Raw genomic sequence first — 12482 nt, 5'->3', positions numbered from 1 at the left:
GCCTGATGTTCTTGCTGATGGAGTGAGAGTTCACCCCAGACCCTGCCCATTAGGCTATCTTCATGAGCCTCAGTTGCACCAGCCTTGCAGACTTCACCTTGGAGGCTGTGTGTGATTGGAGCACCCATCCTTTCAGGTGTCCAGTCCTCCTAACTTTGAGTGTGGACCCATTAGGGAGAACAGCTGGGTGGGGAGCTGCCCCAGACCAGGAAAGGGTGGTGCCTTTATCCATTTGCTAACCTTTCCTCCGTTTTTTGGCTTTAACCTAACATCTGAAGTTGGGTAGAATTTGAGACCCAAAAGCACTACAGAATAATTGTGCTACCATCTCTGCATTACTGTTCTCAGGGTAGTCGACAGTCTGGGCTCAGCCTGCCTATGGATGGATGTGTTCCTAATTCAAACTGCTCAAGAGTGGGACAGATGGCAGAGAGCCTTGCTGAAGGCTGTGTGCCGGGTGTTTTGAGGTGGCCATTGTCACTGGGCTTTGCATACCCAGACTTCTCTCTGGTCACGCTGTCCATGTGTGCTGTGAGAAGATGCCTAGTGCTAAGGTTGCTGCCTGCTCACACAGCTGCATGGCGGCTTCCCCATAGCCCACCTCCCTTGAGTTGGCTTCTAGACTCAACAGCCATGAACACAGGGTCACACGCAGCTCAGTATGCTGGCACGGATCCAGCGTTGCCCCCACAGAAACCTCCAGAGCTGGAGGTGTGATGTGATAGTCGGATACAGTGGACACATGACAAACAGGTAGCTCAGCAGCAAGGGTGGCAGTCACGGCTCGCCAGGGAAGCCCAGGGCTGGAGCCATGGCAAGCAGGTGGAAGGCCACTGGTTAGATTTGGGTACATCACCACAGTGGGAGATGAACCAGGAAAGGTTAGTAGGAGCTGGATACAGGAGACTGTTGATTGCCACGTTTAAGAGTTGACATTTTTATCCAGGGCAAATCAAGAGAGCTTTTGAAGGCTTTTAAAGTGAAGCAGTCAGAAATACTGCTCTCATCTGGATGCAGTGATGCACGCCTATGATCCTAGGGACTCGGGAAGCTGATGTAGGAGGATCACCAGTTCAAGACCAGCCTCAGTAACTTACTAAACCCTGTCTTAAAATAAAAAACAAAACAGCTGGGGATTTAGCTCAATAGTGGAGTGCCTCTTGGTTCAATCCCTGGTACCAAAAAAAGAAATACCATTTAGGAAGGTGTCCTTATCAGCAGCAGAGAATGGGGATGAGGAAGCAGACTGGAGGCCGTCTTGGGCCCAGACAAGTGGTGCTGGAAGGGGAGCCAGGATGACTCTGGCAGCATGTGGCTGCTCCCTTGAGTGCAGTCTTCTTCCTTTACCATGATTAGAACCCCAAGGGCTGTGGACTGTTCCTTGTGTCCATAGTGGCTCCAGGCAGAAGAGGGGCTGTGCCTGAGACACCAGGGAACACTGGCCAAGGCCATGCTGCTTGGTACGTGTGGCCCAGAGCTGTAAGCAGCAGTGTAGCACCCACATCTCAACCTCTGTCTTTGTAAAGCACTATGGAGCACCAGAACACTGAAGGAGATAATACTGAGTCAGGTCTTCTAGTAGAGACAGATGGCAAAAGGTAGAGGGTTCGGGAAGTTATGAACACTGTGAAGTGTGTATCCACGAGTTTGAGGAGCTCATGAAGTCCTAGGTAGAACGTCCCCTAAGGATGAGTTGGCCAAGGGATTCAGAGGTGGGGCCCATACCTCTTTTCAGGGGTAGAGCTCCTGGCCCCATCGCCCTCGGGGCCCCAGTGAACCGGAGACCTCCTTTGGAAGGAACATGTTTGGCTGTTGCCCTCGGCCCTGGGCACAGGATCACATTCCCTGCAGCAGCTCCTGTGCTGCAGTCCTGTCTGTGCACCCACAGCGCCTTTCCACCGCAAGCCCACTGAACATGTGGGGACTGCTGACTCGGTGCCACCTGCCACATTGTTAGACCTGGGGCAGGGCAAGCGTGCTCTGCTGACATGCTGACTGTGTTCCCACAGGGAGGTGGGGAAGGCAGGGCTCCAGCTCCCACAGGACAAGCTCTTCGTGTGGCCATTCTGGGCAAGGACAGCCGTGGAGAGACCAGGGTCCAGGTAAGAAGCCATGTGTGCCAGCCTCCATGCACGGTCTGGCCAAACTGCTCCTCCTGTCCCGAGTGTGCGGTTCACTGCTGAGACGCGTCGTGTGTGGGCATCTGTCTGCTCCCGGCCACTTCATTCATCACCCTAAGTACCCAACTTTTGGAGTTTCCTTAACAAAGGCTCTTACAGAGTTACATGTCAAAAGTTCACCCTTCTAATGAAGAGTGAAGCACAAATAGGAAGATTCTGGTCATGTTCATGTCACAGTCATATACATGAGGGATACACACACACGTAAATGTGGTGTGGGAGATGAGCCTTATCCTTGGTTTCTTGTACATGTAGCACAGGTATCTAGTGCACATATTTTGCTGAATTTAGTTTGTAATATTCACATCTAAATACATAGAAAACCTCATTGTTATTTAAGCTCAGATTCCTTAGTTTAGAGAATCAAACTTTATAGACTTCAGAATTATCTAAAATTTATCATTTTATTCTTTCATGCACACTTTTAATTCATGATATTTTTATGTTTCTAACCTCTAAATCGTGTGGTAGCTTCTCACGTGGCTCAGTTTACTTTCAAGGCACAGTAGGTCTTGAGCGTTAACCCAGTTGTTGTGTGTGGCACCACCTCTGAGAACACTCATGCAGGTCGTCACCAAGATGCTTGCTTCAGGGATCTGAGCACAGTCTTGCCCAATGCTGAGTCTTGTCCTGGTTTGCACATTGAGCAAACACCAGAGCCGATGGGTATCTCTGCAGGGCCCACCCGCAGGCAGTAGAAGGGCTCTGCTAATGTAGGCTTAGATTGCTTGGACATTTCCCTGAGCTGAAACCTGCAGACCTTGCTCTTCCACATCCTGCCTGCCACCTGGGCCTCCCTGGCCAAGTGGACCTCCTCAGTCACCTACCTTCTCTCATGGTCTCTAGTGTAGCAACACATGAGGGTCACAGCCACCTCACTGCCAGTTAAGCAATCTGCTCATCTGCCTGAGCAGTATAACTTCCTGTTCAGAATACTTGAGCTTGCTCTTAATTTAGGAGATACTAAAATTCACTGGACTAAACCACCAACAGGGACCCTGCAAATGACCAGAAGGCCTTTGACTTGCCTAGAATGAGATGGTGCAACCCATGGGTAGCCCTGGGGTCCTGCTGCAGGGCACATGGGCCAGCTGGTGCTGGCCTGTAGAATCCATCTGTCTCTGCTGGGCAGAGCATGTATGGGCTGCCTGAGAAGAGTGTGGTGTTTTGGCTTCTCAGTCTGTAAGGCTGATAGGGTTCCAAGTGAGCTGGGTGCAAAATGAAATGCAGACCTCATGGCTGACCTGCCCCCTGCTAGTTCAGTGAGGAGTCTGAGAAGGCTTCCCACTAGCAGTGTATAAGCAAAGACTTGATGGGGGTGGGAGCAGCTGCCAGGTGTATGAGGGACATGGGGCAGAGAGGGGATGGCCAGCAGGGAGCAGGAGGTCTGTGTTTGCAGAAGGAAAGGACCTAGCACTTGAAATTGATTGCAGAGGGACATTTGGCCTTAGTTACCAGTGGCCATCCAAAGTGCTACAAGCCTGCTGTGTTAAGCTGGCCGTGATACACAATGGCTTGAAACAAGCAAGGGGCTGGCTTGGAGTAGCCAATTGGGGTGAGGGAGCTCTAATGCCTGGCACCCAGTGAAGGTCAGGGCTATGCACTGAGGCTTTGGCCCCTGGATGAAGCCAGTCATGCAAGCCGGGTGGGACTAGACTGTGGCAGGAGCTGGTGGCCTCACATTGAGCCAGCTGATCTGACAGGATGGGAATAGGTCTCCCTTGCAGAAGCCACAGTTACTCCCAGCCAGGTGAGGAGCTACCCTACTTCCAACCTTTCCAGTGAGCAGTCCCCACACTTGCCCAAGAGTGCTGAGGAAGGTGACCTTGTGCTTACACTTTTTTAGCTTTGGATTGTCCCTTTCCTTGCTCTGTCCAGATCCTAGGTGAGGATAGGTGGTGACCGGGCCAGCAGGGCAGGGAAGAGGCTGTGTGCTACAGGCAGGGTCAGCACACTGCCCCTGATGAGAAGAGTACAGCCCTGCTTGGAAGTCACCAGGTCTCCTGAGAGGGACAATATCTTGGGTGACTTCCCAGGTTCTTCATGCTTTTCATCAGGAAACTAGACTGGATTGCTTCTCTGTCTCCATAGCTCTGCAGTTTTGATCCTGGTTTTTCAGAGTGGGTGAGCAATAATCAGTGGTACACCAAAGGGACAAATAGAGGAAGGTGGGGTGGGTGTCATAGAGCGGCCATCAAAGACAGGCCCAGTCCCAGCCCTAGTTCTGTGCCTGGGCCTGCCGCCCATGGCATAGTGAAGGTTGCAGGCTTTCTTACCTGCTGCAGTCTCCAGAGGAAGCCCGTAGCTTTCCACAGCAGGTCCCATCTGCAGGCTGGGCTCCACTCCTTTACCGCAAGCCTGCAAACCTCTCTGGTCCTCAGGTGTTGCCAGCACTCAAGGTTCCTAGCACAGCTGTGCTCGCCTCATCAGCACTTACCTGGGATCACCATCGCCATTCTGAGCCTTGTCCCAAGCATTTCAGTGTTACCTTCCTGGCCTTGATTATAGCGTTTTACCTAATGTTTATGTGGAACCATTTCCTATCAAAAACAAAATAGTCGCTTTTACCTCAGTGTATTTGCTTTCAAAATAATAAAGCAAGAAACCCCACCGAAACCCCTATGAGCAGCCATCTTCCAGGCATCAGGATTGACCAGGGCATGACCTTCAGGCTGAGTGCATGCCCCAGAGAACATTACAAGTTTTCTGTTCTTTGCTTTTTTTTTTTTTTTTTTTTTAAATGTAGTTGTAGGTGAACAGAATGCCTTTATTGTATTTATTTTTATGTGGTGCTGAGGATCAAACCCAGGGCCTCATGTGTGCCAGGCAAGTGCTCTGCTGCTGAGCTACAGCCCCAGCCCGCATTGCAAGTTTTCTGTTCTTTTCCTTGGGTGGTTGTGGAGAGACAGGAGCATTCCGGAGTTTGGCGGTAACCTCTCTTCCCGGCTTTGGTAGGAAACAGAGTTGGTTTCTTCAGATGCAGTTAGCAGAGAGTACCAACAGTATCCAAAACCCTGTCCTCCTCAGGCAGTTAAAGACAGTCGTGGCCTTCCCTAGGGCAGAGAGCAGGTATGTCCTGGGCTGGAGGGAGTGTGCAACCTGGCGCCCATGCAAGGGCAGCAACTCTTTGGGCCTCTGTGTGCACGTTAGCCTGTCCTAGCCCAAGCCCTTGCTGGTCCCACAGGAGACCAGGGCCATCGTGTTTTTGCAGGCCCCACCTGTGGGCAGCTGTTCTGGCCTGTGATACTGCAGTGCAGGCTTAGGGTGATGGTGGCACTGAGCACCCGTGGGGGGGCGCAGCTCTGCAGGGCCTGGACTGTGGGCACTTGTCATGTGGGGTGGTCAGGAGAAGATAGCCCTGTGAGTAGAGTCCAGAGAGGCAAGGAGCCGGCAGACTGGCTCTGTGGAGGTGAGGTGGGTGTGGGCCCAGGAGGGATGGGCTCATAAGGGGTCATGTCCTGTATTCCTTTCTGGACAGGACAGGCCTGCCCCCATGAGAAACTGGAGACCTGGCACAGGACCCAGGGTTCATACCTAGCCCTGCAGCCTCCCCCATCCCCTCCTCAGCCCCACTAGGCTCTTCCTCTTTGAACATCAGTGGTCACACCTCAGCCTGGTCTATGGAAACTCTTCTCTCTGCCTGCGGTGTCCCTTCTTCCCTCAGGGTTTGGTCCTCCCTAGGCTCCAGGCCCTGGTGCCATTGCCATACCAGGTGTGCATTCTGTAGGAACTAAGTGCACACTGAGCCAATGAAGCAGAGGCTCAGTGGGCAGCACCGTGTGGCTGTGGGCTGCCTGGCACCCGTGTCCTGCTCTTACCATGTGGACTTGCATGTTCTTGAGCTAGGCCTCGGTGCTGAGGTGGAGAGTCTTGGCTCTCTCTTGCTGGATGTTGTGTTTAATGCCAGCCCACTGTCACGGGCCCCAGGTTCTGGCTTTAATTCCAGCGCACACATATTCACATTTCATTTCTGACATACGTTGCCTTAGGGTTCCAGGCACATATATAAAGTTGGGTACTGGAAATGGTGTAGTTCCTCCTGACCCAGAGAGGAGCAGAGGTAGAGTGTGGGCAGCAAGGTGTAGACGGGCAGGCACCAGGACACGCAGGTCTGGGCTCCTGCAGCCACCTGCTGGCGGGTGTCGAGGGGAGGCTCAGGCACAGCCTCAGGCTTCCTAGTCCTCAGGCTGGCTGCTGGTGCAGGTGTCTTCTGCTTTCAGACGTTCTGTGTGAGATGCTGCTGCAGAGTCGGGCTTGGGACTGGGGTGTAGGTTTTCACTGGTAACCGCTGTGTTTTGCCCACCTTGAACTCCCATTTTTGTATTTCTTGCAGATATTGAAATAGTCTGAGTAGAAAGTTGCCACTATGTCCAGGACAGTGTCAGTAGGCAAAAGTCTTTCTGTTAGGAAAAAAACACCAAGAACCTTGTAACTAAAGGGTCTAGTTGCTGCCAGAGTTGGCAGGTTCCAGTGCCCTACTCTGCCCTGACCACCGTGTGCTGTGTGGAGCTGAGGCCCCAGGGTCTTAGCAGGGAAGGCCTCTGGGAAGACTGGGCTACACCCCAGAGGTGGCGCCCATGAAAGCCTAGGGCCCAGCTTTTGTGCACAAATGGTCCACAAAGCAGTGCACCCTCCCCTCGCACTGCTCAGCCCCACCAGCAAAGGGTCCTGTGTGGAATTCCAGTCAGAAGCTGAAAGGTGCCTGTGAGTCTCACCTTCTCTTCTCTGTGGTGGGTCTGAAGAAGGCTCTGCTTATCCGGGCAGCATGGTGGGAACCATGCCCTCTGGAATCCACCTCAGCTACCAGCCTCCTTCTGGAGCCAGAGCCCTCACACGGGGTTGTCAGGTGTGGCCGTGGGGCTATGCTTCCTTTTGCCAGAAGAAAACTAAGAGTAGGCATGAAATTTGTAGGTAAGTGTTACTTTTAAGCTAGGAAAACTCTGACCTTTCTTACCAGGAGGTGGGTTCTGCCCAGGTCCTTTCTCAGCCAGTGCCCTGTGGGCTGGGGACAGAAGCTCTGGGCTCAGCAGCCACACACTCTGTCTGTGAGCCCTGTGAGTTGGGAGAGCCATCTTGGCAGTGGGCTTTGTGTAGACGGTGGGACCTGGTGTTCAGAGGGCAGTTCTGATGTCAGCTTCCACTCATAGCACGACCTCTGGAGTGACTGCTTCCACTCTAATGGATGATTGTAGAACAAAATTTTAATGCCTGGTGGCCACTGCTGGAAAGAGAGTAAAGTTCTGTTCTTGTGTGCACTCAGAAACATGCAGCTTTCTGTTGGATTGTGAGGAAGGTTTCTGACTTGGGCTGTCATGTTGTTTGGTGCAGGAAGCAGAACCCACGAGCATGACCAGTGGAGGAGGTACTAGTGTCTCCACCTGCATCCCCAGAAGTGCCAGGAGAAGCCGTCTACCACTGAGTCTTGCCGAGTGCCCGGCTTCCCAGGGCTCACATGCTGCTGGATTTGACAAGTTCGCCTCCTGCAGTTAAGATGAGGAGGACGCAGCACCTGAACCCCACCCTGCCCAGCTGCACCTGCAAGGAAAGTGGCTGTGGGACCAGAGTTCACTTGAAAAGAGAAAAGACCCTTGCCAGCGACTTCTCCCCATGTGTCCCGGGTTGTGCTTGATTGCAGGGCCCAGAACAGTCATCATTAACTTCTGCGTTACGTAACACGTGATTGACATCTTTCTCCAGGAGATTGGCGCCTGACCTCACCTGTTCTTTAACTGGACACTACATTGTGAGGATACTTTCCCATGTCCCTGCGAGGCGCTGGACGTGTGGTATCTGACAGTCATGTGGCATTTCACAAATTGTTTTCTCGTTGGAAATTCTAACAAGTCAAGTTTCCAACTATTTCTTCTCTTGGTTCTTGGAAATGTTTGAAAGAAAGGAAGGAACAGCTGGGCACGATGGCTTATGCATGCAGTTCCAGCAACTCAGGAGGCTGAAGCAGGAGGGTCACAAGTTCACAACCAAAATAAGGTCCTGTCTCAAAATAAAAAAAATTTAAGTAGGTGCCTGGGGATATGGCTCAGTGGTAAAGTGCTTCTGGGTTCATTCCTCAGTACCAAAAAAAAAAAAAAAAAAGAAGAAGAAGAAGAAAGGGAAGGCACAAGTATACATACCTTCCCGGTGGGAGGTGTCCTGCTGGGGCGGGGCAGGCGAGGGGCTCACCTGGTCACTGTGCCTTTTCAGTTCTTTCAGCAGTGCACACAAGGGCAGGCTGGTTCTCAACAGCCAGATGGGAGGCCCAGGGCGATGACCCTGGGAGTGGTACACCCATTGCTGTTTTCCTCTGAGCAATGAAGAGCCTCTGTTTTTAAAAAAATGTTTTAAATGAATCCAAGTTCAGAGTAGCTCTTTCCACCGAATTTTCAAGTAACCCCAGAATTGGAAATTGGCCCCCCCACACTGTAGGAGCTTCACCTCTGGGGAGTGGAGGTGGAAAGCATTCAGGGTGAGGCTGAGAAGACTGTGTAACCTCAGGCTGCTGCCTGACTCCACTTGGTCCCTGAGAGCTGGCTGCCCCTGTCGGGGTCCTTCCCAGGCCACAGCACAGCTCTGGAGAGGCTTGGTTCTCTTAGGAAATGCTCCCTTCTAGTTGCTGCTGTGTTTAAACTCAAACCCCCGGCACACTGACATCCAGGTTCCCTCTGCACCTGAGGGAGTGCCCTGCCCAGCACTCCACCTGCTGCTTGTCTTGTACTTGGCAAAGCAGGGTGTGATCTCCAGACGTTGAGCACATTTGTGTTTCTTAGGTTCGAAAACCCAGTGGCCACTCGGTGCAGCTGTTGCTGAGGATGTCCATGTGCCTGCTTATGCTTCATGTGAGTCCGCAGCGTCTACAGCTCTGCCTCCTGGCTTTGGAAATAGGTGTTTCCCGCTCTTCCTGTGAGTGCCATGTACCTGAGTATCCACTTCCTGTTCATTCTTTTGCTCCTTTGAAACCACAGCTGCCTTTAGAAATCCTCTTTCTTTGCTGCTTGTGTGTGTTTCTGTGAAATTTCTCACCCCTTAGACTGAAAATGGACTTCTGAGACAGACATTTCCCTTCGTAGTACCTAAATTCTGATTCATCAATAAAATATTTATGTTCTTTTCACAAGCTTAAGTTGTGTTGGTGTGACCTGCATTCCATTTGAAAACCAGGGCACTGGATGTTTTGTAATCTTAATATTGTTTGTTTATAAGTTATTTCTGAGTTTAGTTTCCTGATGGAATCTATATGTATCAATTTTTAATTGCAAAGATCGTTTACTCATAATTTACATTTTCTTAAATTTGGAAGACATTTCAACATTCAGTAAATTGGGATGTTTATGAAGAAAGAGAGGCTATTGGGAGGCCTGTGTCCCTATGGGATAGGCCCAGGAAGATGGAGGAGGTGCAGGCCCTGCACAGCCCCGTATGTGTGACGTGGCCTGAGACTGCACAAGATTTCATTTCCTGCGTTGATATTATTGAAAAAACGTCCTCTAGAATCAGAAGTTAATTTGTTGGGGACCCAAAGCTATGCAGAATGTTTCTGTATCTAACATTCCACGAACCACACTCTGCTGCTACATGTACAGTGTTAGCGTTTGGATGTGAAGTGTCCCCAAAAAACTCATGTGTGAGACCATGCAGGAAGGTTTAGAGGAGAAATTTCACCCTTATAATCATAGATCCTTAACCTAATCAGTTAATTGATTCCCTGATGGGATTAACTGAGTGGGGGCCTGAGGCAGGTGGCGAGTGGCTAGAGGAGGTGGTTCACTGGGGGTGTGCTGGTGGGGTATATGTTTTGTGTCTGGTCAGTGGAGTCTCTCAGCTCCCTGATCATCCTTTGCCACACTCCTCACCCTGATGTCCTGCCTCACCTTGAGCCCCGAGGAATGCAGTCTGCTGTCTATAAACAGACCTATGAAACCATGAGCCCCCAAATCGACTCCTCCCACCCCTAAAATTGTTCTGGTCAGATCTTTTAGTCACAGCAGAGAAAGAGCTGACTAAAACATGGTATGTGTCTGTGCGAATCAATGTAAAAAGATGGTATTTTATCATATGTATCTAAAATTTTGACTGATGCTATCAAATTACACTCAAAAACAGTGGTGTCCTCTCGTCCCGGTCTTCACTGATCAGTCACACCAGGTATGAGTAGCCAGCTCTCTGTGCCTGTCTCTCTCGTGCAATCTTCAGCCTGGTGCGGCCCCTGCACCCTGCACAGTGCATCACCCAGAACTGGGTGTGGGCCCAGACCGAGTCAGGAGTTCAGGCTGGGCATGGTGGTCACGGGCCACTCCACCACACATGGGCGCCCACTCCTCGCTCTCGCCTGGGGAACTTGCCTGCAAGGCTGGCGTGGACTTCTTCCCAGAGGGGCTTCTGGAGGTGCAGGACGAGCATCTCCAACGCTGGAGAGCCAGGCAGCAGTCCTGTCCCTCTCACAGCCTTGCCTCAAGTCCTGCAGCATCTCGTTTTTGTCCTTTTCTTTTCACACAGGTATCTAAAAAGGCCTGTCCAATTCAGGAGATGAAGCTGATACTCCTGCTAGGCAGGAGCAGGGTTCTGAAGGGTCTGCCATGGCCAGCCCCGCCAAAGTTCCCCCTTACATACAGCAGCACGCTGAATCTCATGCCATCCAGCTGTCACCCCCCCCCTCCCCCCCAGGAAGCTGTGGTCCTTCAGCCTTCTCAGGGTTTTAGCTCTCTGCTTTCTCAGCTGTTGACTTCACCTGTGGCCTTGCTGCTCCCTCGTGACCTTAGCTTCAAACACTTCCCTGCAGCATCTAGAATTGGTAGCCCTTCAGGTCTGACCGCCAGCCCACTGACCTGGCACGTGCAGCTGTGTGTCAGCCTGCCTGTCCTCGCTGCTTAGCCTCTGCCTAGCAGAGTGGTTTCTTGTGTCCTCCGCTTCTGTATAGTCTTTATGCTGTTAAGGCCAGGGCAAAGGACAGGTAGCTGATTATCAAAGAAAAGGAAATGAGTAGATACCACCCCCATCTCCTGGTTACTAACAGCCTGCAGGGGAGTGGGGGGACACACTTTCCAACACAAGCAATCACCCGTGACACTCTCCTCCTGCCCTTTTGGTCAGTTTTTAAAAGGACAAGACTCTCTCTCCCTTCCTCTCTCCCTCTTTGCCTTAATAAAATCTACTTTTTGCTCTTGCCCCAGTGTTTCTTGGGTATTTGATCTTCGACACTGGGGGACCTGGTCCTCATTTTCAAGACTGGTTTCATTGTGAGACCACATACCTGGGTTAGACCCAGCTCTGCATTTGGACTATGGCGAGGGAAAGCCCTACTGCCATGCTTGCTGTGCCCACCCTAAGTTCATGCTCCCCAGCCTCAGTGAGCCCTGCACTGCCCAGCACCATTCATGCTTCCACTCTCCAGAGCCAGCTGCATGTGTCCCTCTGCTGTGTTCCATGTTCCTCCCACCCTCGAGCGCTGGGTCATCTGGTCAGAACTCACAGGCAGGGTGCTGGGGGAAGACACTCAGGGTAGCTTGAGACAATGTCCACATGTTGTCTACTCTTGGGCAAGGTGATCATGCATCTCCAGGAGAGGACTGAAGCTCTTGACCACACTGAGGCAACAGCCACTTCCTCTCTAACCCTCCTGCCTTTCCAAGAGGAAATGGATGCTTCAGCAAAATGGGCCCTTCATGGTAACAAGAATGCTGGGAGCAAGCAAAGAAATCAGTAAAATGCACAGGTATTGCCAGGAAATCACTAACCAAAAGCAAATAAATAAGCAAAAACAATTGTGAGACCAAAGTCCCAGGTTATTATAAGGAAAGTGACGTGTGTTTCTGGGTAATGTGATAAAAAGGCATACTACTTAGAACGTAGTTTCTGTCAAATCCAGATGTGTATACTAAAATGTATGTTACAGTGTGTGCTAAAAAGTAAGGAAATACACTAGAATTTAAAAAAGGAGGGTCTTACCAATTTTAATCTTTATACTGAAATCATAAATTGAAATTTTAAGTAAATACAAGGAGAAATTGGTATGATGTTTTAACACATTTCACAGGAATCAACATGTCAAGTAGACCAAGAATAATGACATACGTTTGAACACGTCAGTGAACAAGTTTGTTTTAAGAGATACATGTCAATAGATGTCTTATTTTCACTCTTACCGAATACATGTAGACAGTTCATAATGACATATTAGACTCCAAATTAAACTTCAATCAAAATAATGAGAAGCAAATTTACTGAAATCCTACAAGCCATATTTTCTGTTTATAAGAAAATAAATAATTATAAATCAACAAAAAAATAAATAAAAAGCAAAAGTCTTTT

At 50.5% G+C, this 12482-nt stretch overlaps 1 protein-coding gene across 6 annotated transcripts in view; it reads left to right on the top strand.

The window, feature by feature from the left end:
• Positions 1–12100, top strand: part of Fam120b (family with sequence similarity 120B) — a 61501-nt gene extending 49401 nt beyond the window's left edge. For 4 of the 6 annotated variants that reach the window (XM_015498580.2, XM_048805756.1, XM_048805757.1 and 1 more), the window contains 2 exons: positions 2010–2102; positions 7509–12100. In XM_015498580.2, coding sequence (XP_015354066.1) covers positions 2010–2102; positions 7509–7549 — 134 coding nt within the window. In that variant the 3' untranslated portion in view covers positions 7550–12100. The remainder of the gene's footprint in view (positions 1–2009; positions 2103–7508) is intronic. The other 2 variants (XM_048805758.1, XM_015498581.2) reach the window with 1 other exon arrangement.
• Positions 12101–12482: the final 382 nt, after the last annotated feature.

This window comes from Marmota marmota, unplaced genomic scaffold, assembly GCF_001458135.2.
Source record: "Marmota marmota marmota unplaced genomic scaffold, marMar, whole genome shotgun sequence".
NCBI lineage: Eukaryota > Metazoa > Chordata > Mammalia > Rodentia > Sciuridae > Marmota > Marmota marmota.
Note: the sequence above shows the minus strand (reverse complement) of the source record. Positions and strands in the feature narration are given on the sequence as shown.